General features: G+C 41.6%; 2 protein-coding genes and 1 long non-coding RNA gene across 5 annotated transcripts; 2 read left to right on the top strand and 1 right to left on the bottom strand.

Annotated features, from left to right (window-relative positions):
• Positions 1-629: 629 nt before the first annotated feature.
• On the bottom strand, positions 630-13,010 carry LOC306841964 (ras-related protein Rab-39B). Its single transcript, XM_079372008.1, has 4 exons — positions 12,836-13,010; positions 10,121-10,448; positions 4,792-4,972; positions 630-3,545 (listed from the first exon to the last, which is right to left on the bottom strand). The coding sequence occupies exons 2-4, from the start codon at positions 10,333-10,335 to the stop codon at positions 3,300-3,302; spliced, it is 642 nt and encodes a 213-aa protein (XP_079228134.1). The 5' UTR covers positions 10,336-10,448; positions 12,836-13,010; the 3' UTR covers positions 630-3,299.
• LOC306841970 lies at positions 6,615-7,520 on the top strand. The gene is made up of 3 exons (XR_013781642.1): positions 6,615-6,998; positions 7,181-7,277; positions 7,459-7,520. It is a non-coding gene; the product is annotated as an uncharacterized lncRNA (long non-coding RNA).
• On the top strand, positions 7,534-21,788 carry LOC306841962 (ras-related protein Rab-38). 3 transcript variants are annotated; one of them, XM_079372005.1, is made up of 5 exons: positions 7,534-7,549; positions 14,374-15,088; positions 18,283-18,413; positions 19,006-19,155; positions 20,671-21,788. In XM_079372005.1, the coding sequence occupies exons 2-5, from the start codon at positions 14,893-14,895 to the stop codon at positions 20,887-20,889; spliced, it is 696 nt and encodes a 231-aa protein (XP_079228131.1). In that variant the 5' UTR covers positions 7,534-7,549; positions 14,374-14,892; the 3' UTR covers positions 20,890-21,788. The 3 variants fall into 3 exon arrangements, with proteins under 3 accessions (XP_079228131.1, XP_079228130.1, XP_079228132.1); XM_079372004.1 differs by lacking the exon at positions 7,534-7,549 and having other exon boundaries at positions 14,364-14,442; positions 14,818-15,088; XM_079372006.1 differs by lacking the exon at positions 7,534-7,549 and having other exon boundaries at positions 14,365-14,442; positions 14,866-15,088.
• Positions 21,789-25,951: the final 4,163 nt, after the last annotated feature.

Genomic DNA, 25,951 nt, shown 5'->3' with positions numbered 1-25,951 from the left:
AGGTTGTAACACGTGTTAATTTATGCTATAAAAACTTTTTTGCCAGTTATGTGACTTCCAGTGTTTCTGGAGCCAATCTCTGTTTGAAGAACTTTTTAGGATTTTGCACTTCATCAGCTTCATTTTTCAAGACCGGAGGTTGCCGCTTGGTTTAGACATCTTAAACAGGGAACCGAAAATAAATGGCACATTAGGATGATTGGGGAGTCATTTAAAGCTGTTCAGTAGGTTTTTCTAGTAAATTCTGCCGACCATTCAAACAGAGGTGAACGTGTGAAAAGACCTTAACCTTCAGATTTCACCAAAATACCAAACCAGAGCTACTCAACATTTTGACAGCGAGCAAACTTTCTTTCAGAGCTTGGCTAGCATGTCACTTGAACAGTTAGCTAACATGTTGCTTGAACAGTTAGCTAACATGTCGCTTGAACAGTTTGCTAAGATGTCGCTTGAACAGTTAGCTAACATGTCGCTTGAACAGTTAGCTAACATGTCGCTTGAACAGTTAGCTAACATGTCGCTTGAACAGTTAGCTAACATGTCGCTTGAACAGTTAGCGAGCTACCAGAGAGACTTGGAATTCCCATCACTCCTCTCATTGACGTTTTAAGCAAGAAATGAGCATAGCGTTTTAAAGGCTGAACTTTTGTATTTGTTTATGACAGTATTTTCAGAGCAGAAGCAAGATATTACAGAGTGTAGAGAAATCCAACATTGATGTGTACAGCAGAGCAGAGCTCCCCCCGCTGGATGACATCTGGTGGAAGAGTCTTGGCGGGCCATGAGGTGGCGCTTGGCACACAGCAGACCTTAACGCTTCCTGAACTTTCTGCACTGTGACATCCATTTGGGAACGTTAAAAGGAGAAGAGACTTGATGATGATAATGCAACAAACACAAGAAAATAAAACTGGATAATTATAAAGCAATGCTCATTATGGAACTGCAGGAACGTCAGGCTTTCTTTCTTTATTCTTCCAAGGATATTTGCAGGTCAGTCTTTTCTGTCTGGAAACATTTCACTCGTATCCACTTAGAAGAACTCAGCGTTGACATGGCAACGGACCGTCATCTGAATCATTTTCAATCAAGTCCCAAAAACATTGATCTAACCTTTAGTCAAGCTTATGTAAGGAAACGTTTCTCATTCACACATTGTTATATGACAGCCCAGTGTAAGATCTCACCTTTTATTCCTCTCTGATACATTCAAGATAACGCCGCCAATTCTTTGGAGACGTGTCAAAAGAAGGCATGTGAAAATGAAGCGCTCACAGTTTAAAAGGCTTTAATTAAAAACCGCAGGGACATTGGTGTTAGATGAGTGATACCAATGTTAAAGAAGTCGAAAACGGATGTGTAACAAACTGATGCATCTGATAGATGAACAACTAAAAGTGTTTATTTTCGGCGTTGAAAGTCATGTTACACATCTCTGGTAAATTAACGCTGATTAAATAGGTTGACGTGGCTGACGACAACATAAAAGTATGATATGCTAAGCTAATCCTAGTTTGTATATTAATGGTTTGTACGGGATGTGATAAATGTGAAAACTGTTGCCATCCAATTTAGAGGATTTTTGCCATCCCTTAGGAATCACCTTTCTATTACTTTATAGAAAAACACCTGAAACTTTAACGGTTAAATTGACACACATCCGCATTTTACGTCCTTCTTTGAGTCTTCCAAGTTTCCAGATTTGGAAGTTTTTCTTCTGACTTTTGTGTTTCTTCACAAATGTTGCGTAACGTAGAAACAATACGGATGTTTTTAAAGATAATGTTTGGTATGTTATTGCTCAAAACTCATCAAGGCAACTTTTTCGATGAAAACAAAGGAATTAAGAGTCGGTCTTAAACATCGGATTTTATGGTACTTTGTTGGAAAAAGTTTTGAAGAAATATCACATATCAAAAAGATCTACACTTCATGTTCTGACTCGCTGTGGTGGTAATATCAACTTTGGCCAAACCCAAAACAAGGATGTTAGACTAGGTGTTCTTTAATTGATGATAGTTTAATAGTTTGGATCCATTAAGTGGGAGTGTAACAAAATGAAAAACAGAAAGTTTGATGAGATATTACACTTGTGTACACGTAGAATAAAGGCATGAAAACCACCTGCTCGGAGCAAAAAATGTAACCTCGTAATTTGTCTCATTCTTTTATCTCAGTTTGCTGAATTCAACGCCTGCCAACTGGACTATCTACGCAAGATTATAGTATCCATAGGCGTGCATTGTGGGTAGTGTGGTTCTCTTGTGGAGTCCGTGGTCTGGTCCATCTCTGTTTGCCTCACTTGTCTAGTACACTTCATAAGTAAATTAGGCTCCAGTTGGACTTGGCTGTTAAAGTGCTTTCTGGCTCCGACATTCACGATGATCCACCTCAAGGAATCGGCCTCTTTCAGCTATGCTGTACGTGTTGTCTCCTTCTGCTTTAGGAGACAATTATAAACTGCATGGGTGGTGATTGTTTTGTTAAAGCGCGATATTTAGCAGAATGAAAATGGATATAACCATCCAGCCAATGTCATTGAGCTCACTGGAGGCCCTACTTGCTCCAAAGAGAAATATTATGGTCTCTGGCAATAAAACCAAGTTCCGGTAAAGAGGTAAATCTTCCCTTGTTTTCAGGACCTCCAGGACTCCTCCATCGAGCTCTGATGGTGCAAAGTGGAGCAGGTTGAACCTAAAGATGCTGACTGACCTTTCGAATGGTGTGTTCTAGGAGGAGGTTGAACACCAACGTAAAAGTGATCGTTTTGTATGTGATCATGTAATTGCATATTGGAGAAGAGGACAAGGTTAAGAAAAAGGGGGTTATTAGAGGTGAAGGACGAGTATATGGGAGAAAGAAATATCAAACAAGTCAAGAGTGTTAGCATGTTGGTGAAGTACCAAAACTGGATCCTCTTTCTAAGGCCTTTCTTAGACTTTCAGGGAAGGATTTTGGTAACAAGCCAAAACCGAAACAAAAGGAATTGAATCATGGGGATCCCTCTCGCAAGTTAATGAGCATCTGTGATCCTTCCTTTCCCAGAAATCAAAGATATACAGAGATGAGCACAATCCTTTGGTGATCCACGTACGTTCAAGATGTTTTATTCTGACTTCCACCAGGATGTTCATTGAGTTCCTTCGTCTTCCCCTCATGAATCCAGTGTAAGGAAGGAACAACAGAAGGGTACCGACAGTACAGTCAGTGGGCTGCTCCAATTGTCCGTCAACCACTTCACTCTGAACCCTTCTTGGATCCCTCCCAATTTCCCCTTCAGTTCCAGAACTCTTCCCAGATCAGCATAGACAACGGCGGTCACTCTTGGTTACTTCCTCCGAAGAGTGAACCACATTGGGGACGAACCCACTCTTCACGCCCTCCCAGCCCTCCTGGATTGTGATATCGCCGGACCGCACCAGGGCGAAGATGTCTCTGGTCAGCTCGGTGAAGGCATGCTCAACGTTGATGGCGTCGCGTGCCGACGTCTCGACGTAGCGCATCCCATACGCCCCTGCCAGCTTCTCTGCCTCCTGGCGAGTTACCTAGAACATCAAATGAGACAAAACATAAACTTTCCGATGTGGACGCTGGCCAGTCAAGATCTCGTACACGTTCTGAGGTCTTCATCTAGAACAACAGGACGTGACAGTGAAGTATTTTATCAACCAAAAGGTCTGAGGAAAACATGTCGGCCAGGAACTAAACGCAGTAGCCACTGCTTCAATCCGAGTCACTGGTTGTGCAAGTAACTTCACTTAGAGTCATTCATCTTTTTGGTTGGACTTGTCTGGGGTAGGAGTCAGATCGACAACCCATTGGTAGTCTTGAAGAAGATTCAATCTACCAATTATCAATCAAGGACAATTTACTTTGTTGCTTTGCTGCAAATATGCTAGAAAGCCAGTTCAGAGCTAAGTTGGGTCCGATTGCCAACATAAACATTAGTTATCCAGTTACTACAAGACTACTGGCCTATGAGCAGGTCTCGATGCCGTTGGTTGCGCCTTCACCTTAGTATTGAGGTTGTATTGAGTTCTGAACTGACGAAACTGTTCAAGTGACTCCAGTTCAAGTTTGTTAGACTAAATGAGACATCAGGAACTGGAAATGTCTTTGCTACATTTCTACTCAAATCTTTAGTGCATTGGCATAGCAACACTAGCAATCTCCGCCAAACAGTTCCTGGACTATCAAAAAGTAATGGACCTGTGAGCAGACATTTTTGGAAGCAGGATCTTCAGCTTTTTAGGGATTTTGAGTAATTGGACAAAGATTTGTCAGCTACTAGACCTTGTCATTGACAAATTCGGTTATTGGATTTTTTCTCCATCCTGCAATAACTGAGTGAAGTTATTTAATGGATGTGGCATTTCTGAGATAGGGTCAAAAGCGGCTTATAAATTAGCATCCTAGTTTATAATTAGGTGATAACAGAGAGCGGATTAAGTTGAGAATGAAGCAAATAGAGGAGACCTTAATCCTGTGTCTTGAATACTGGACATGTGGACCATGGGTGTTTTTCGGAGAACATTTTGCAGTGTCATCCCGCATGTCTGTATTTCAGTTAAGATATTTTTGCTTTGAGCCTGCCTGCAGCGTCGAGAGAATTAAAACAAAGAACGAAGACTTGCCTCTGATCCAAGTGTGTGCTGATCTAAATGTGAAGGGTTTATTTTTAATACTGCAGTCCTTACATAACCCTGAAAATCTCCTCTGTCTCTTTAATCAACCCAAACCTTGTGAGTATTCTTGGTTGCACCTTTTCATTCACAATGACATCGTACACACCTGGCGCTGTGCCTCGAGGTCACACTTGTGGCCCACCAATAGGAAGACGATGCTGTGCGGCTGGACGTGGCTGCGGGCCTCTTCCAGCCAGTCATGGACGTTCTGGAAGGAGCGGCGATTGGTGATGTCAAACAGAAGGAGCCCGCCCACTGAGTTGCGGTAATAGGCCCTGGTGATGGACCTGCAGAGGTTTACGAAAACAGACAGGAAGGTGACGTTTTTGGACCAGCATTGACAGATGGTGAGGCCACAAGTCATTTTCAGAGAAGCCAATGAGCGGCGGACGCTACCAACTGACACGGGACACGTATCGTTGGCTATGTCCCATTACGGGGGGTAGCATCCTTCAAAGGACCCTGGCTTAGTAAGTAGCCTTCATAGACCACTCAGGCTGATTTCATATGAGACGGTCTGATCTACAAAATGTTCCATTCTTTCCAATCATGCCCAGGAAATGCCTTCAGTTCTTTAGCCACCCTTCACTCAGTTCCCCTCTTAAAATTCAGGTCATGAAAATCCCACAGATTAATGCATGGCGTACACCTTTGCTCGCAGCTTATGTTTTTTTTTTTTTCTGTCTTCAAGTTAACAAGGCCAAGAGATAAGTGGAAGGGATGATAAGAACCGAGGGGGGAAGCTAATCAGAGGAAATTATAGATGACAGGAGGTGCGAGGATGTGATGGAGGTGTCAACTGGAGGAGATGAGAAACTCATTAGATGCTACAGATCGCTTTAGTAAAGAACTGTGCCATAAAGGACCATTGGTGTGATTTTGTCAGAGTGGAAACTAGAACTGTGAGATTCCTTTAAAACGGAAATCTAACACTGTAGCCCGACGGGGAGGAGCGCAGCTAGATTCTGACAAGCAGTGACAACCTACACGCACACATTCGCACATTCGACCCGCTTGTGCTGCATCTGTCTTCCCACAACGTCCTCCTCGAGAGGACGTCAGCAAAAAAAAACAATCTAATGAGAAGGAAAATTACAGACTGGAGGTAGAGACGGGAACTGAGACGCGTCTTGAAAGAGGAAGGAGGGCGGATTAGTGGACAGCGAGGGAAGAGGAGGAGGAGGAGGAGGAGGAGGAGGAGGAGGAGGAAGGGTACATTCAGACCAGAGAGTGATTCATTGGATTCGATACACAGGCATGCGTCTGTATTTGTATTCAGGTAGGAATACAAACATGAGACAGCAGGGACTAAGATGAGAGCTGCATCAGCAGACGAGAACAGAAACTGAAGGATGAGGTGGATTAAAACTCGATTTGAGGCGGTCCCCTATATTTGAAGGAGCCGGGAAAGGACTTAAAAAATTAAGTAGATTTACAACAAATCCCCCCAAAATATGTAAAACAGTGTGTAAGAGTATCTGTCATACTTTTTTAAAAATGACTGCATGCCTGCTATCGGTGTGATTCCAAAAGCATTGTTTTCATGCGGTTTAGTCAAAGCGTTTCCAAACCATTCAAATCAAAATTTGTGATGATTGAAAAAGGACGAGTAAAAGTAAAGAACAATTTTGAGAGGAAAAATCAGGGGGTAATTTAATCTATACTTCTGTTTTTGCACACAATCCAGTGGAAGTATTGAAACTGGCACCGTGTGACCCAGCATGAATGTAACCTTGGAAGTACTGTTAATGTTAATGAACTTTCATTTTCATTTTTGTGAACTTACTTCAAACCTTTTTGGCACCGCTCGACGTTAAAGGCCCGTCAGACTGGGCTGAAACCGCTTAACGTTGTGACACCTGGTGATGTTTGAGATCGTCTTCATTTAGCGTCTTAAAGGCATCAAAACCAAATCATGTGCACATGGGAAGCTCACAGTGGTCCTATTAGGAAAAGTTATGTCAGCATTTATGCTATCAGGTCTTTGCTAGCTCATTAACGGTCCAATATAAATCTGCTCATTGTCATGATTTAGTTTGAATTCCTGGGTTTTGTTTTAGTTCTTATTTTTCCCTCGTGTTTCCGAGTGTTAACGTTACTGTGTTTACTTCTGTGTTTCTTCAGTATTCCTTCTCAGTGTTGATTCAGCTGATTGTCCTCACCTGTCTCATTAGTCTCACCTGTGTCTATTTAGTCTCCTCTGTGTCAGTCCAGTGTGTCTTTTGTGACCTGTCCCATGGCGGGTGTTGCAGTTTTCCTGGTCCTTTTCGTGTGCCTCGGTGTTTTCTCATTTTGGATTTTGTTTTTGAATAAGTAAGTGTTTTTCGTCGCATCCTTGAAACTAGTGCTCTTAAAAACTACCTTTAAAAAAAAAAAAAAAAAAACTAGTGTGGTTCATCTCTGCCTCCGTGAAGTGACTCAAACATTAACAGTCTGAGAGGGCGGAAAAATGGTCGGATTGACTTTCAACAAAACGCTCTGACTTTCTTTTCAAGATGGCTCGTCGATGTCTGAAGGTTTCAGATTTGTCCTTCGGGGCCTTTTTAAAGGGACGTGTCGCGGTTGCCGTGGAGACGCTGATCGCGCTGACAGGTGAGATTAGTCTCCTTCTGTCGAGATGATGAGTGGAGCCGAGTGTGTGTGTGTGTGTGTGTGTGTGGGTGAGTGTGTAAGCGTGTGAAAAGATGCATATTGAGTTGGGAGATTCACGTCACGCTGGCTTTAATATTCTTCTACACACTGAATATTTGAACGTTAATGTTTCACTTTTAAGCGGCGCGCCTGCGGTACGGCGCCGACCTCGAGGGCAACAGTGGAATACGTGCAACGAAATACAGAGAGAGAGACGGAGAAATAACAAACAGGTACGTTTGCACATGCTGCTCTTTCCTTGAATTCAAATCTGTCACAGAAGAAACTGTTTTATTAAACATTCAACTCTATAAGGAAGAACGCAGATCTAATTTCTTCTTTTTTTTCGTACGTAAAAACCACTCGAAGGGTCATCTTTCTACATTTGGGATGTCCTGCATGGCATTTCTTTCTTCTTCATTCCTTCATGACTAAATAGAAAATGAACTTCTCCGTTAAAGTCATGTGACAAAACCATATCAAATGTTCGGGGTGCTGGATCGCCTCATGTGCAGAGGTTTACGGTCCCTGTCGAAGCGGTCATGGGTTCGAGCTCCACCTCGGCCCTTTGCTGCGTGTCGTCCCCTACTCTCTCTCTCTCTCTCTCCAGCATTTCCTGTCTCTCTTCATCTGTCCTTTCCAACAAAGGGAAATAATATCCCAAATAAAATCTTTAAACGTGGTTGCACACTTTTTACATCTGAAAGTCACAACGTCAACTTTAACTCATGGATCGAACACCGCATGCCACAGATGCTCATGGTATTTTATTTTATTTTATTTTAAGGAGAGATTTTTATCCTCGTCATGTTACCGTGCGTGAGGTTTGAAAACGGCCGTAAATAAGAGTTTTTCATTTTTCAGTTATTCTGAAACTTAACTTGGCAGCAATTACGTCAGAGATCAGTGAAAATATAAAGAGGTCATATCTTGGGAACAATGAGTTCACATGCCAAGCTCTGTTTAAAACATCATGATGTAACTGCTGTAACCGGTTCTACACACACACACACACACACACACAGGTGACTTCACTCGGTTGTCTGCTTGTGTAAAAACTGAACGGTGCCTTTCTCACCTGATCTCACTGAGAAACGTCAGCGTCTTATCACACACATATTCCTCTCGTCACGTGTCACTGAATTTAAACTTGTGAGTGTCAAAGGGAGGGAAAAAAAAAAAAAAAAAAAGTTGCGTAAACGGCAAAGTCCGCTGAGGTCGGAGGTCGTCCTGGATAGTCAGACGGGTCTGAAACAGGACACATCAAACATGTTTCTTAAACTCCGATCTTTTCTCAGACCCGAACGAGTAGTTTAGTTATCGAAACCCGGCCCGACCCGAGACAGCTTCACCGTGTCAATAACACCGCTGTCACTCAAGGTCGTATGAAGACGCAGGGAGGCGTAAAGAACCTTGACATGACACACAAACTCTCTGCGGTGTTTACAGAGCGGCTTCACACGTTCAGGTCGTCGGGTAGTTTTTGGACTTTAGGAAGCTGCAGCCTGTCGAACGCTCTCGCCGTGTCCTAAACGTAAAAAGCTCACCGTGCGGTTTATCTCGCCATCAACTTACATTTAGACCCTGAACGTGGGACACGATGACCCCTTGTTCTTCTGGTCGTGTTCTCTTTACTGTATTATTTATTGCTGCTACCGTTTGTGTGTTCCCCTTTCTCTGGCTGAGAGGTCAAAGGTCAACAGCCGCAGATGAGCAGTGAGGGAAGGGGTCGATGCTGCTGATGGTTTTTAGTTTGATGTTGGCGTTTTCAGGACGGTGTCGATGCTGATTTAGAACTTTAAAGCACAGCGGTCGATGTGGCGCTTCGCTCTCCGGTCACTTCCTGTCAGCACCTGCGTGTCCAATCAGACGGTTTGTTTGCACTTCTTCCTCTCCGGATCCTTTTTTAAAATGTGTTGTTCTGACTCTCTGATGTACGTCGCCTTGGATAAAATAAACAGTCCAAAAGTCCAACAATATTTAGAACTGTTCAAGCTGTACAAACAAGATTTGAGGAAACGTTTTTTCTTTTTTTTTCTGGGCGACTCTTTCAGTTTACAACTGAATCCAAATCTGAGGTCGTGAACTTTAAGTTCCTCATTGTCTGCTGCAGTGCTTGGCGAGTGGCTTCTGACCCACATTTCTCACTGACCGCTCAGTAAAGCAGTAAAACGATGAATTCTTTGACCTTGTTGCTTGCTTTTTTTTCCTGCTGAGTGTGCGGGTTTTTTTTCGTGGATGAGCTGTATTAAACGAGCGTGTAAAAATACCGAGGCATGCTCACGACGGAGTCAGCAGAAGATGTATTTAGTGTAAAGTTTGACTCGTGATCACCATCACTGCTGCTCGCTGCCTCCAGGCCCTCAAATTCAATGGAGGAAAATCTCAGCTGTCAAATGACAACAGTGACTCAGCTTGTGTTTAGTACATCCATGATGTGACAGGTCAATGTGACCTGTCTGTTCACCAGAGACCACATCAGGGACCTGTAACACCTACACTTTATTCTTCTTTGCTGTTGTCGGTCACTGAAGCTGCCCCCCCCCCCCCCCCCAAAATAAATAAATAAATAAATAAAAAATAATAAAATAAATAAATAATAATAAATAATAACTAACTAATTACCTAACAAAGTTGCTCAATGGTATATTTATGTAAAATCTGAACACATTTGTTTCTGGAAGTTCCATCATATGCTTAATGTCTACTTTCACATTACACAACTCTCCACAGATTAATTATAACACACAAACTGACTTCTGCACGCTTATCACACACACACACACACACACACACCTACACACCTGAAGCGCTCCTGACCCGCCGTGTCCCAGATCTGCAGCTTGATCCTCTTCCCGGGTTCGATCTCCACCAGCCGGGAGAAGAAGTCCACGCCGACGGTGGGGTCCGACACCTGGGCGAAGCGACCCTCCGTGAACCGCCGGATCAGACACGACTTGCCCACCGTGGAGTCCCCGATGACGATCAGCCGGAACTGGTAGAGCCAGATCGCCTCCATGATTTGTGACTGTGCTGAGCCTGTCTGTCGCTCGCACACACGCTGAGACCTGTCCGCGTGCCTGTCTGTCTCGCGCTCGGCTGTCTACTGTTTTCAGTGTGCGCGTGCGTGTCCTAGCGAAACAGAAACAGAAATTAAGCGGTCTTAAAACTTCTTTAAAATACTCACAGTAAGTCAGGAAACATTTAAATAATTCCCCCTTTTTATGCTTGTTATGCAAAAAAAAAATAGTGTTTCAGGAAGCTGGATTTTTTTCTTCTTCCTTTCTCGTCTGTATTCTTACCTGCAGAACTTCCATAAAAGGTTTCTTATACAGGTGTTCTGGTAACTTAGTGCTGGCTCCAGGAAATGACAAGACCAATACTACAGACCCCACCAACCCCGTGTTAAAGTCCTGTACGGTTGAGTAGTAATAATAGGCACACATTATTGGCTTTGAGCAGTAAGTGTGACCTTGTTTGCTTCACTCCCTCCTCAAGAATCACATGAATGCAAACACAGAGGAGCCATGTGGAACAAAATTAATAACAGAAATTTTTCAGGATAAATTGCCAATGATTCGGTTTCTTTATTTGGCTCGTTGCCATCACCTCCCCCCCAAGTCCTGCTCTAACACTCATAACTGTGCTTCATTGTGTTCAGTGCGTGATTTAATTAAAACCACGAGATATATGAGAAAATCCTCTTACGTTTTTCTCGTCACTTGATGGCATCAATTGATGTTTTAATAAGCCAGCTCTCTGGATTATTTGCACCCCCGTCTAATGCCCTGTTTGATATGAGGCTCTGGTATTTGAATGTGTGATCCTGTTGGCTTGGCGATACATTCGAAGGTCAGCGTTTCTCTTCCATGACAAGACTCTACACAGATGCCCGAGTGGCCTCACTTTGGAAATAGTTTACGTGATAATTCTGTTTCCATGCGACAGCAGACGTTATTCTTAAACTTCGTTAAACAACTAAAGTCACTTCGCAGACCAGTTCTTTATCTATTGCTTTGTCACGAACCAGTTGGTCCCTGTCCTCAATACAAGGGAAAACCTCCGGTCTTGAAAGATGAAGCCAATGTGGAGGTGCAAAGTCCTGCAGTTCATAGAGTGTCCACTAGAGGCTGGTTTCAGGAACACCTGCAGTCACATACAGACCGCATTTTTAGAAAGGCGTTTTCTACAACTGCTCTGTTTTTTTTTTGTTATAGCGCGTAGCTCATCGCATCGTTCATCAAGAGGACTTAACCCCACCTCAGCTCCAGCTCTCAGCCTGTCGTTAGGTCGACTGAAAGCTACCCTGCGTTTCCAGCATGGCGGCTGCTGCTGATGAGCCTCCAGCGCCCCCTGCTGGAACAGACGGCTGACGTCACTTATATTTACAGTCTGCTCAAATATAGCATCTGTCCACATTTAGCCAGGTTGATTGACTGATTGACTTGTTATTTAAGTGATATCGTTTGGGGGTTTTTTTACTATTAAAAACATTGTGTTAAATTTATATAAGCCCATCAACATGAATGAAAAGCTGCATTTTGCTAACCATTTAAAATGTTTTTTTTTAAAGTCAATGTACAGTGTCCCTTTTAAAATAAGTAAATGAATTATGAACTATTATGTATTAGGATTAAAAGAATTTAGTGTTTTAAAAATAATAATAAATTTTTTTTTGGCTCCTACTGTTCCTGGTGAAAAATGAATGATTCTTACACATGAATGCATCACATATTATGACCTAGAGTATAGATTGATTAAATGCTAAATTGGAAACACACACACACACACACACAAAATCATTTGAGATGTTTACATTTACATTTTACTCACTTTAACAGTGCTAGTTAAACTCAAGTAATAAATCTAGACTAACTCAATCACTAAAGCTATAAATCAAGGTTTCATATCCTTCACTGTGTTTCTTGCTGGGCCACCAGGCGGGCAGAGAGCCTCCCATCAGCCCCTGCGTGTGTCTGTGGAGTCAGATTGCGTAGCTCGGTCGGTATGCAAACATGAGTGGCTGAACAGTCTCCTGATGGGCATTGCACACCGGATGTGTTTTAAAGGTCCAGCACGACCCTGAACGCATCACATGTCCATCACTTACATCTCCAGTCACGTCCCAGAGCTGCTCCAAACTGTGCGTTAACATGTGGTAGTTTCTGATTATTGTTGTGTTTGAGGGGATTTAACGGGACACGCTTCCAATATGAGTTTTTAATGATGATATACATGAACAAATAAATGATTTTCTTTCGCATCCCGCCGGTTTAAGGGATGTTTGATGAGGGTAAAATGTTTTTTGTTCTGGTATTTATTCTCAAAGATCCACTCGAGGACGAATTAGGAGTATGATGGACGTCTTAAAGCAGTACGAGTGTTTACTTCAGATTATAATAATAACATCGCACATCATGACTCTAATCTAGGTCTTATGATTCCCACTTTAAGAAATAGACGTCCTAAAAAAACATTACACACGCTGTAAAAAATAAAGACAAACATGAAGCTCTTACTTGGAGCAGGAGTGAAGCTTATTTCCGTGTGCCGTTCAGGAGCAGGCTGATGTGGGCTCCATGGCACCGACGAGTCTGTCTGGATCGATCCTCGGGACACAGCAGCAAAAAAAACAAAAAACAAACCCAGCAGAAAGTGTGACAACGCCTCCGGGACTCGATGTTTGTCTTGTAAACACAGCGCAGGCCCCTGGAGTTCAGCCGCTGTTTCCTCGTTAATGTCAGGCCCGATGCAGAGCAGAGAGAGAGAGAGAGAGAGAGGGAGAGAGAGAGGGAGAGAGAGGGAGAGGGAAAACCGCATCCAGAGCAGGTGCGAAGTCAAAAAAAAAAAAAAGCGTCTATTTTCGCTTTCAACCGGAACCGTTAATAAAGCACGCGCGAGCCCTCTGGTTCTCGGTTTCGGTCCTATGAAGGCAGGATGAGCGCTGTCACAGGGGAATCCCACCGTCTCATTTCTTGTGTTTTGCTGTGTGTTTGTGTGGGCTCTCGTTGCTGATGAAATGGCAGCAGTAGCAGCAGCATCATATAGCCTGACTCATCCCGCATCAGTACCACTACCGTAAAGGACCGAGGAGAGGCGCAAAGCACACGAGCCCACCTTGGTTAAACTCAAATAAACCTGTCAAGAACATCATCATCATGGGGATTAATGATATTATTGTGGGTATATACTTTGAATACATCATACCACTTTAAAATAAATGATCTGTGGCATATTTGTGTGAATGTGATAACTGCATTTGATTAAAGCATGAAAATGTTTCAGTAGCTATATTCAAGGAAATACGAGCTGACTGTAAACAGAAACAAAGACCTCTGGTTTAGGAAAATTAAACATTAATACTGATGTTTTGTTTATTAATTTAAATCGGTGTGTTTTTCTTGTTTTAACTTGTCATGCTCCGTTATTAAAGGTTCACTGTGCAGAAAGAGGGAAGCTGCTGCTGCACACTCACTGAGCCAGACTGCTGACCGTGTTCGCAGACCTTACTGCGCATGCGAGGAAGAGGGTGTGCTGCTCGATGGGAAGTGTAGTTTTTATACATCTCGAAGTGAGCGTGGAACTCTCTCTCTCTCTCTCTCGCTCTCTCTCTCTCTCTACACAACCTTTACCAAACACTTAATATACAGGTATAGAGCTAAATTCTAAATAAATATATGTTTTGCACGTTTATATTAGGTAGATCATTTTGACTTGGTCATTTTATAAGTAGTTCCCATGCCGAAAAAGTGTGAGAGTCATTCTCTCTCTCTCTCTCTCTCTCTCTCTCTCTCTGTGTGTGTGTGTGTGTGTGTGTTAGTTTTAGACAGAAAGTCAGAGGTAAAGGCAAGAAGTCCTTTTGCATTATGAATAACTTTCTTTATCACGAGCTCTAAATGGGACAGCGCTCATGCAGAAAGCACCATGACACTGCATCATAGACCTACATAAATACTGCACGCCCTAGGACGTAAATCTGCTGCCACCTGTTGGGTGAATATTTGTAATGCATCTGGGGTGCTTTCTCTCTCTCTCTCTCTCTTTGCCGTCCTGACAGCTCCTGCACGAACTACTGACTGCGTCAACACGCAAACACACGCGCTGGCAGCAGACCAGACAGCAGGAGGTGTGCATACAAACCGCAGGCTTCAGAGATAACACCACGTCTTCTTTACACTTTGAACAGCAGCAACTTTTCTTTCCTCTATTTGCAACGCAGCCTGTCGACAGGACTTACCGTAATATATGCGACATTTGGTACTTCATGAAGTATAACGTTACACTTATTTTTACTTTTTAAATGACATGTTGAAGTCAGCCTCTGGTTTAAGTGTATGGTCAATCCATGTACTTTGGGAAACTTCATTTACCTGCATTTTTTAGGTTGAAAAGTAGGTTTTTATACATCTTGCGTCACATTTCAGTGTTAAACATTCGCTTTCTGACCGTTTTACATGACTTCTGACCGACTGTCACTGGTCAAACCCTCCGTATTTGGCAGCTGTTGCTCATGCGGAACCCCTAATTGGAGACCTCACTCCTCCTGTAGCGCGCGCGCTCTCATTCAGGAACGGTAATGATGCAGCACGAGCGCCTGCTCAAAGTTCTGGTCATCGGCGACATCGGGGTCGGCAAAACGTCCATCATCAAGCGCTACGTGCACCAGGTGTTCTCCCAGCACTACCGAGCCACCATCGGGGTCGACTTCGCTCTCAAAATGCTCCATTGGGATCACAAGACGATGGTGCGGCTGCAGCTGTGGGACATCGCAGGTGAGTCAAAGACACGGCGTGCATGCGTGTGCGCGCGCGCGTGTTTGTTTGCAAATGTGCCTTTGTCGTTAAATAGTGGTTATAAGTGCTAGACAACGTTTGTGTTGATAGAAAAGCCAATATTTACATTGCATTTGCATACTTCAATAAGAGACAGTTTGTCACAGGTAATATTTGTTAAACAGTCTTAACATGTTACAAACATGCACAAACATGCACGTGTTATTATTGGTATTATATTTATTAGACTGGGTTAAACATGTTTTGTAAAAATGTAGTGTTAAAGTTTAGTCAGACTTTCTGCAGCAGTTTCAGGTTGAAAATTACATTTCATTTTATCTTGAATATTCTGAACTTCAAACTGAACTTCATAAAATGATCAATCTTTTAACAAACGATCCCTTCTGTTGTCAATGATTGGATCGGGTTAAACAGTACCGAAGCTTTAATAGATGACTTCAAGGTGTGATGGAGAGGAATGAATCCATCAGAAACTCCTAACGCACGGTTTAAACCACACACGTATAGCCTACGTAATGTTTCTCGGTACTGAAATGTTGCCAACATATTTGTGCAATTGAGACATTGTGTAGGAATTTGCATGCAAATGTGTTAATTGGAAGAAAGTTAATTACTCCAAGTTAAACTCCAGTTTAAGTTTTTTGGTATTTCAAACCTTGTGCATTGTAACAACACATTTTTAAGGTCCTGGCCTGGCATACACTTTTTTTTTTTTTCAATACGCCTCCGTCCAGTAAAAACCATAAATGGTGACATTTCTGACTAGCTGAAGAATGAAATGTTCCTTTTATGGGTTGAGAAACATGTTCCTCCTTCTTAAGCTACATAAACTGTTTCAACACTTTAAGCTTAGATTAGCTGGAAAGTGCATAAAGCTGAAAACAGGACCGTTTCTGTTTCAGAGCTCACAGAAAGTGATTTTTAAAGACGGGTGTTTAAACTTTAGACTTTAGGTGGAACAGTACATTAGGACTTGATCATGTTCAGATATAGCAGCAGGGTCAATAACAAGTTATTGAAATGTTTGTTTTTGTTTTGACAGTTCAAAAACTCAGAGATGGTGATTTTCCGTTGAGGCTCTCAAAGACCAGCATCAAATCGTTTTCTTTGGGAGGCTTGAATTCGACCTTTTGGCCTGAAGAGTTAAATTTATTTGCAGACTAAATTTTGGTCACTTGACTGATCAATTCTGTTCCGTTTCAATCTTCTCATCCAGATTCCTGAGAAGGAGTTTAAAGGGCTGACGTGATCATATTTCTGGAGCTTTTTGATTCGTGCGTATTTCCTGGATTTTGTCACGAATGTTGATGCATCCAGGCAGACTTTTAATTCTCTGTTCTTGTAACATGACTCATGAGTTTTAACACAGGCTGTGGGCGGCGGTGCTCAAAGTGTTTAACACAGGAACAAACACTCGTCATTGGATTCTTAAAATGTTACATTTTTTACGATTAAAGTTTTGCCAGGTTGTAAAAGCTCGACAGATGTTTTTGTCCTGATCATTTCGATGTCAGATCTGTTTTCAAATTTCCCCTAAGTGGTACATCTTCATTTTTTAACCCAAGGTTACCGTTTGGCTTTATCTTGCTGGCTCATCTAAAGATGACGATGCACAATTCAAGTGTTTACCATCTAGAAAATGTGGTTTGTCTGACCCTGCAGATAAAACGCTGAGCTAACACGTCACTACTTCCCGTCAAGATAACTTCTTCTACAAAGAAGAGCTTGTTGTGTTCTTACAAAACACATCACACCACTTAGATTGCACATAATTGGATGTTCTTTTGGAAACGCTCAGCCGTCTGCACACTCTGTCGACTGTCGTCTCCTGCTGACGCCTGTTGATGAAATTTAAATGTGATTGCTGATAAGTAGCCGTTCGTTTGCATGAACACATCTGTCAGACTTGTGCACCGTGAGCCGGTGATGATTTCACTGGTGTCCCGTCATTACTTCCCTGACACACAAACACTGTGCAGATTATCGTCACCGGTGCGTCAGATTGATAACTGCATCACTGTTTCGAGCTAGAGAGCTAGCATATATCTGGATGAAGTCGAGTCATGGCCTCGGGTCCACTGGCTGACACATTCATTCAAGAGCACTGAATCGTTTGAGAACATTTGACCTCCCTCAGATCTTTGTGTGTGTGTGTGGGGGGGGGGGGGGGGGGGTGAGGTGAGTGGAGGGTGGCTGTTTGGTTTGTCCCCAATTGGTCAACTGGTCCCCAATGAGCAGGTGCATCATCATAAAAGTGTCCCCATAAGTCAGTTAAGTCAGGACGCTAACACACACGCACACACACACGTCCCGTAATTACTCCAGAGTCGATGGCTTTTCTCTTACACACAAACACTCACCTCTCGTCTGTGGACAAACGCTGAAGTTTCCTTCATTCATGGCTACATTTCAAATGGAAATAATGCATTGGAGGATAATTACTGTTGTTCGTAACTTACAAACGTACGTATAGTATAATAGCTGACTGTAAGTATACTGATGTGTTTCGCAAAAGTAGCACATCCTAAACTATGTAGTAAGTATCAGTCTAAGTCTCTCAAACAATGTGATGTTGAGACTTTGGGAAGGCTAATTAGAAATCTCAGTTAATATTGGAGTTGAGTGCAGGCTGTTTGTGCTCATGTATTCAGAGTAAGACAAAGCTAACAAGCTAACATGTTATATCCAGTCAGAGAGGTTTGTCAGACCTTCTGAGAGAATGTTTGTATCAGCCGTGGTCTTGCTGTGTCGGTCATGTGCAGTCTGTGTGTGTGTCTCACAACCTGATTCACCGCTCTATTAGGATCATGTGGAGGAAGTTAGCGCTCAGGATAGAGACTTATTCATTCAGTTGCACACACGCAATCACATACATACTTACGTGCAACGACACTGCACACACCGAAGCTTTAACATTGCTCTGATTCTGCCCTCATGGGACGTGACGATGACAGTGGAGTTGCTCATGAAGTCTTTGTAAGGCCACGAGTTAGCGAAGTACCCTGGTCTCGGTTCTAGGTTGGTCTGTAATCATGTTTAGCTTCAAGCTTGGAGATTTTTCAAGTGGTGTCTACAAAGTCGTGACGTGACTAGCTTTGACATGGTTAACAAAAATAAAGTTTTTTTTTTTTTTTTTTTTTAGACCGCTGTGCTCATTCTGTTTTCTTCTAAAGGGCAGGAACGCTACGGGAACATGACCCGTGTTTACTACAGGGAGGCGGTGGGGGCCCTCGTCGTCTTCGACATGACCAGACTGTCTACATTTCAGGCCATCCTCAAGTGGAAAGGAGACCTGGACTCAAAAGTAAATGTGACGAAGGAGAAAGAGAGGGAGCCAATCTTTATTTTTAAGTTTTGTGACCAAATGAAGAGGTGGAACATGTCTTTATTCCAGCTCTTGTTTCCATCACTTAGCTTGTATCAGCCATTTGAGTAACTTCTCTTATCTACTTCTGCCTTAGCCATGACTCTCCACTTTAGATAGATTTCCTATACTTGCCTCAAACAGACCAGCCAAGAACTTGTTTCACTCGATGTGAAACTGGAACAGAGTAAAGGTAAACTGTGTTTGACGTGTTGTGCTCAACGTAACAGCTTAAAGCTCCTGTGAGCTCAGAAAAGAGACTGAATTCAATCCTGAAGCCTCACTGATTACAAGTTTTTAATGGCAACTTGGATCAACGATTCTTTGTATTAAAAAAAAAACAACCAAAAAAAAAAACATTATTCAACTATTCAACTAACTATTTAATCATTATTTGTATAGACGCTGAGGTGGAAGTCGACATCTGTTCAAGTTGACAAAAAAAAAACGTGCAACACAGTCATATTAAATGTCACATTTCAGGGTACAGCAGACGGATTTGTGTAAATAGTGTATTTTCTTTTTGTGTTAGGTCGCGCTTAGCAATGGGAGATCAGTTCCGGCTGTTTTATTGGCCAACAAGTGTGACCAGCGGCGTCATGGTTTGTGTCCCAAGCTGCCCAAACTGGAGAACTTTTCCAGACAGTACGGATTTGTCGGCTGGTTTGAAACCTCTGCAAAGGTAAGATTCTCTCTGAGCTCTCATCTGTAATCCTTCTCAAATTACGCTTCTGAAACGGCGCCATAACAAACTAATATTGGTGCCTCAGTCTTTGAGTTCACATTGTGTTACGGCGTTGCGTTTTTTGTGACCAAACATTTGTCCTCAGTCTTACACTCGAAGACTTCAGTGAATACCTTTTGTTCTTCATTTTATTGACCCAAATTTTTTCACACATGCGCTCGTGAAAAGGTGCACCTCGCAGTGGGAGACTATCCCTGTCGAACAGGAAGAGGTCAAGAGGTGACGTAAAAAGCACAAGCGGAAAGGATACGAGGAAGATACAGAACCTGATGCAATTATGACAATGTTTGCTTTTATATCAACGCCACCTGTAAATAGACACATTCACAACCAAGGAGCGAGAGAAAAACATACTGTCCAAGACGTGCACAGAGATTTCTACAGCTGAACGGATATTAAGGACATCTACCTATAGATCTAATTGTCCAGACTATTTCCTGCCGTGTTCTTGCATCAGCTCATTCCAAAATGTACTTGGGGCCTTGCAGGAAAATCCCAAGTCAAGTTGGTGTAAAAGAAAATCAGCAGTCTGCGTGTTCAGAGCAGATTATCCTGATAATTTTAGAACATTTTATTTAGTTTTGTTCATGAGTGAATGCACCACTTCTCCTCCACCTTTTCTCTCTCTCTTTCTCTCCAGAGTTTTTATTTCAGTTTTCAGCGTCTGTTTCTCCGCTTTTAAATCTGTAACAGTGAGCAGTTTAACGTACCGACACCTTTCAAAACCACCAAACTGTAGCGTTCTGTTACGTGGTATCTAAACTAGGGTTGGCCGTTTTTTGCTTTTTTTTTGTCACACAGGAAGTGGCACAGTTGTCAGATAAAGTCATTTATATTTTGGCTCCTGGGTAACGAAGGGTTCAAACAAACAAAGAGGCTCCTTATTGCTAACATTTAGCAGCTAAAATTAGCAACAGTGAAGTGCATATTCATGGGTAACTCAGTGGTCAGGATTGGTGGAGAAAGGTGCACACTGCGGCGCTTCTGTTCTATCTGGCTGATTACATTATTTGTGTCTACTTATTTTAAAGCTCTTTATCTGAAGTTGCAAGTTCGAAGCAACGTTTATCATAGAGGACAAAGACAACCTTTGTACTGAATCTCTAACCTCTTGTCCCCTTCTTTCACTTCCCCCTTTTTGACCTCTGATCACTTTTTAATCCTCTTTCTACGACGGAAGAGCATCAAGAGATAAACGTGAATTATGCTCATCAGCTGAATCAACCCAGACAGAAGAAAAAGATCAGATTCAGATTTCTTCGCCTGTTGAGTTGACAAACATCGACGTTCGAGAACACGTGTGTGTTCATGTTATGTAACCTTGAGAAGAGAAAATCCCGCACGCCGCTCTTGCTACGCATCGCAATCGATAAGAAAAGTCGTTTCAGTCACTCTGGATCGTCCCTTCATCTTCCCACTCTTTAACTCTTCACATTCATCTTCTGTCGTCAGGACAACACCAACATCGATGCTGCCATCACCTGCCTGGTGAAGAACATCATGTCTGTGGAGGACGAGAAAGAAGCGAGCGACGCTGCCGGCGCTGCCAGAAACGACCCTGAAGGCGGCGTTCTGGTTCTGCCTCGATTTGAATACAACACGGCGGAGAAAGGACTCAGTGGGTGCTCTGGATGTTCCTCGCATAAACACAGAGACAGAGACAACATTTGAGGCGATAAGACGTGAACTGAGAAGCCAGAAGTAGACAAAGCGGAGGGAGAAATGTTCTTTATTGTGTGAATTTTATGTTTTTAATGAACTCCTCCGTCTGTACTTACATGTATAGTTCTTCAGAGAAGTTACCAGAAAATACTTTAGATTTGTAATAGTGTGTTTCTCTTTTTAAGGATTTTTTTTCTTGACTTTAAAATCCAAATATTCTGTTTTCAAATCCAAACTTATATCCAAAAAACTTAGATTAAAAAAAATAAATAAATGTGCGACATGTTGGTTAACTCATAGCTTCCCATAGCAGATAAGCTGAGTATGTTCTTCTTCTTTCCTCTCGTCCTTGATTGAAACGGCTTTATACAAGAGGCCGTCACAGCTCCGACAACAGTACAGCGGGCGGGACTCGAGCTTCTCACTCATTGTAGACAGTCAAGACTCAGAGAGAGATTTAAAGATAAACCTCGTCTCTGCTGTATTATGTGTCACACATCCTTTAAAAAAAAAAAAAAGAGAAGTTTTACCTGCAGCAGCGCAGACAAAGCTAGAAAGATAATCATCCTGTTATATCATACAGAAAGCACCTAATAGATTGTAGTCCTTCACTTTTGTACAGAGACGTGTCACTCCGTTTTGAATTCATAGAAATGCATCCCTGACATTTGCTCTCTTGTCTTCTCTCGTCCGACATTTCAAGGATTTATATTCAGGTTTTGACACTCACATAAAAAAAACAGCAATTAGTATTTTTCTACCTATAAAGTCTTTAAAAGTGTGCTTCAAGTATTGTGTCTGTCAGATTTTATTCTTTCTATATGTTTTAAGCAAAGCAGTTCCTTCAGAGGTTTTTTGATTTGTTGGTAATTTATGTGAAAATGAATAAAAACATTGTTTTGTTTGTGTCTGTGTAAGCGAGCAGATTCTTATCGATCACAACATGAGCAGTTAAACACGTACACATGCTTCATACAGCTAAAGTGTTGACTGTGTCAAAGTGGAACCACAGGAGGAACAAACACTTTGGTTTGCGTGTAGGCTGTGTGTTTGCTTACTGCTGTGTACCTCAGTAAATAAAGGCGAACAAATCGAACGCTCATTATATGGACGGTTCTGAAAGACGCACATGTTCGTCCCTCTTTCTTCTCTCAATTTGCTTCTCTGCCTGATGAGTAACGGCCTAGAACATTACGCCCACCCATTTCCCATTCACCGTGCATGAAAACCCAAAATAATAACATGCTGTTGGTAAGCCTGATGCGTTTCAATTTCCCATGAGTCCTCTTTATTTATGAAGCGCTCACGCTACACTGGTCTGAAAGGAATGCGTTTAAATGTGCCGTAAATACTCTGCTAGAAAGATGTGAAGACAGTTTGAATAACGAGCAGGTGGCAAACAAGGACGTCCGAACATTCACAATGTCCGATCGATAGTGCAACACGTGAATGCTCGAGACATGGCGCTGTAAAATGAAAAACACGTCTTTGTGAAGGGAAATGCTAGTACAGAAAAAGCTATTGAATATTTTCCTTTTCACTCAAATGTATAACAACTTTTATATCTAAATAGACATCAAATGTAGTTATGCTAGCAGGACTGTCACGTGATCTACTGAATTCTCTCATTTTACTGCTGCGACAAAAGTCTTATTCTTATGATCTCACCTTATTCTATAGCTAGCTTAAAGCTGTTTTTTGGGTTTGTTGCTAATAAGCAACGTTAGCATGCTAAACCGAAAATATTAATCAAAGTGAACCTGTCCTTTAAATGGTTAGCATTGTCGCATTGTAGCATGTTGAGGTAAGCAGTTAGCTTAAAGCCCCACCGTTTTTTTTAACCTTTTTGCTAACAAGCTAGCTAGCTAAAGTAAATTTTTAGCCTCCATAATGTTATGCTGAATCCTAGAATTTTGTTGTGATAAATAAGAAAACAGTCATAACACTATCTCATATTAGAGATTAGTGTTTCTAACACGCTGTTTCACAATGAGACAAGGACACAAATGGCACCTCCTTTGATCTTTTCACCAATAATGTGACCCTTAATTAAGACTGAATAATTGTCCATGTCTCGCTCAAAAGTGAGAAAATTGCAGCAGCAGCAGCTATGAATATAATGATGCATAATCTATCAGACAATGGTCAGGAGTCGGCCCATTATTACGTGTAATAAAATGACCGCCTTAATCTTCAGTCTGCATCAAGCAGCAGCTTTCATTCATCGCTAACATCAAATAATATTAAACCCCAGAGGGGCGTATGGTAATTTATCAAGTGTGCCTTTTTTGCTTTGTATCAGGGATGTTTTGTGGTTGAATTTCCGAGAACATCTCTTACTTTGAGCAAATAAGATGCACAAAAGTCGACATAATGTTGGCACAATAACTTCATATTAAAAAAATAATAATCAGAATCAGCTTTTGGTGAGTTTACGGTTCAGGATATCCAGGATGAATGACGATTCATATCCATAATCAATATTTTCAGTCAGGGTTTTTCATTCACTTTTGAATTAGATGCTTTATTAGAAAAGTCTGTGACAGCTCCTTAGGTCAGTTTTCTTTTAGGAGGTGCAGAGCATAGTTTCAACCACTAGAGGGCGACAAAAACGATCATTTATTTAACAGTGAAGAATGGGGAAAAACAGTGACTTCCAACTCATAGTGGTGTTCAAAGTGTGTGTATATAAAAGTAATATATTTTTCATAGTTTAAGTAGGTTCATTTCTTCACAGCTGCAACCCTCCCACACACACACACACACACACACACACACACACACGCCCTCTCTCCTCTCCTCTTACTCTCCCTCCCTGCTCAGTGAGGAGTCAAGCCTGTTGCAGCTCTTCTCTCTGTTGCATGTCATCTATTTTTGTAAAATCAGAATTCATGGAAGAGTAAAACAAAGATCTCCTGAATTTACGAGGGAGGGGGATGGGCAGTTGTCTGTATCAGTAAAAGGGTCGCTGTGAAGTCCTCCAGCCTGACATACAGCCATGACGTGTTTCAGGTGCTTCAAAACCTCCCGTGTGAATTGATTTGGGTTTTTTTTCTTCAGTCCTTTTGAGGAGGAAATGGAATATTGGTTTTCTCCAGAAACCTGTTGCGTTGGAGCGACAACAGCGGCGTGAGGATTTCTTTCTTTTTCACATTTTGTTCTGTGAGGTAACTAGACAAGTTTTGCTTTATCCAAATTCATTCTTGTTTCCATGTCTTCTTTTATTTACATCGTGTTTTCAGCATCTTAATTACTTCTGTTTTTGCAGGATTCTATTTCACTTTTCACATCTGTTTTAGACTCAATATTCTGTCTATATGGTGCTTAAAAATGTCATTGTATCCTCCATTGATTTAATATTTTACATCTCAGACTGTGCAATATTTATTTCATCTGCAATATCTATTCATATCATCTTGTGCTTCTACCTGTAAATAACTCCAACCATACAAAGCCCATCTTACCTGAATGATAGTTTTGTTTTTATTTCTTCTTTTCTAGTTGTTGTTCTTAAGCTGTGTGTTTGTTGTACAATTGTGTATTCTCTTCAATTCTATAGAGTTTTTTTTCTCCATATGATTTTAAATTCAAAGGCTGAATCGTTCCTGCACACCTCGATGAATTTCAAGTACGTTGCTTTTTTTGAGCACACTTCCATGAAACGTTTTTAAATCACAGAGTTAAATCAACTCTGTAAATAGAATATAAAACATCAAGTCATGCATGTCATGTACGTACTGTAATCGAGTAACACTTCTATCACATGTTTTTAATTCAGGACAGCTTCTCTGAAGTGCTACTTAATGCTTCTCAATGTCTTGCCAGTGCATGAAGTACTTAGTGAAAGATGGCGGCTGCTGTGAGGATCCTCATCAGTGTGTTTCTGATGCTTCACTTCAGCAGAGGTGAGAGTGTGTTTTTTAATCAAACACTTTGTCGTTCAGTAAATGCAATGAAGGTCTTTTCCCTTTATCAGGAAACCAATCTTGTGTCGCCTCTGACTTTCTTTTAAGAGCTCGTTTAGTTTTTCAAATCACATTTATGGATCAGGGCTGGATTAAGTGGCGTAGAGAGCACGGAGTAAAGATGAGCCTATACATGACCACTCTCTCTGTTCACTGTTTGTACACCAATCTATCGTCAAGCGCTCTTCAAACACATGCCATCCGAATGTAAATGAGCCTTGATTAGACAGGGCAATCAATGACCTATACTGCATGAATCATAAATCTATATTCAAATTCTTTTTCGTCTCCTTTCATGTCTGAAATTCTGTCCCGATGATCTTGGGATGCGACGGTGATTCATCGGTTACTGTGGTGTCCATTTAAAATGCTCCCTAAACGTTTTCATCACTTCTCCTGAATCGAGGTCCTGTCGGGATGAATTCCTTCAATTTGACTCTGGAACTTCTGCTCGGTTTGCAATTTTTAGAAAACGAGACAAGCCGAACTACTGTTGCACTGTTTTGGGAGATTTGGGCGTTAATCCTATTGCCTTTCCTCTTACACCTTAATTTTCCGAGCTTTATACATGAAGGCATTCAAGCTCGCCAATGTTAAATCCAAATTACTTTAGTGAACTTTTGACTTCTTTCCTGGTGCTACTTTTGGGTTGATAATTTTAGTTTTCACTAAATTGCTTCACCAACGAGTCAGGTCAATGTTTTCTCTCATGTCAGATCATTTTTGAATTTCCCTCGGGATCAATAAAGTATCTATCTATCTATCTATCTATCTATCTATCTATCTATCTCTATCTTTAAAGTACAAACCACATGGACCGGGGAGATGTTCAAACTTTGGTGATTTCTCTTCTGCACAACATCTAAATATATTAAAGTAACATGCAGACATTCATAGTTTTCAGATGATTTTTTTTTGTTTGTGATTTTTTCACATGTTGAACTTTTTCAAATTCAAGTATTTACTTCATGTGTTAAAAATGACATTCACTGTCCTCCCAGGGTGTCCTTGACTATCTGTGTTGGTATCCGGGCTTAGCTTCTATCCCAGTCGTCAGTTTTTTCCACTTTAGGTATAACCAAAAAAAAAAAAAAAAAAGGTTTTAC

The sequence above is a fragment of the Symphodus melops genome (genome assembly GCF_947650265.1).
Source record: "Symphodus melops genome assembly, chromosome: 20".
Taxonomy (NCBI): Eukaryota; Metazoa; Chordata; class Actinopteri; order Labriformes; family Labridae; genus Symphodus; species Symphodus melops.
Note: the sequence above shows the minus strand (reverse complement) of the source record. Positions and strands in the feature narration are given on the sequence as shown.

Bases quoted from the DNA above. Each gene is read 5' to 3' on its own strand.
- LOC306841964 (XM_079372008.1), bottom strand. From the start codon at position 10,335: ATGGAGGCGATCTGGCTCTACCAGTTCCGGCTGATCGTCATCGGGGAC. The intron at 4,973-10,120 runs GTGTGTAGGTGT...AAACCTCTGCAG, and splicing joins GCGGGTCAGGAGCGCTTCAG to GTCCATCACCAGGGCCTATT. The intron at 3,546-4,791 runs GTGTGTACGATG...TTGATGTTCTAG, and splicing joins ACCTCGAGGCACAGCGCCAG to GTAACTCGCCAGGAGGCAGA.
- LOC306841962 (XM_079372005.1), top strand. From the start codon at position 14,893: ATGATGCAGCACGAGCGCCTGCTCAAAGTTCTGGTCATCGGCGACATC. The intron at 18,414-19,005 runs GTAAATGTGACG...TTTTTGTGTTAG, and splicing joins AAGGAGACCTGGACTCAAAA to GTCGCGCTTAGCAATGGGAG. The intron at 19,156-20,670 runs GTAAGATTCTCT...TTCTGTCGTCAG, and splicing joins GGTTTGAAACCTCTGCAAAG to GACAACACCAACATCGATGC.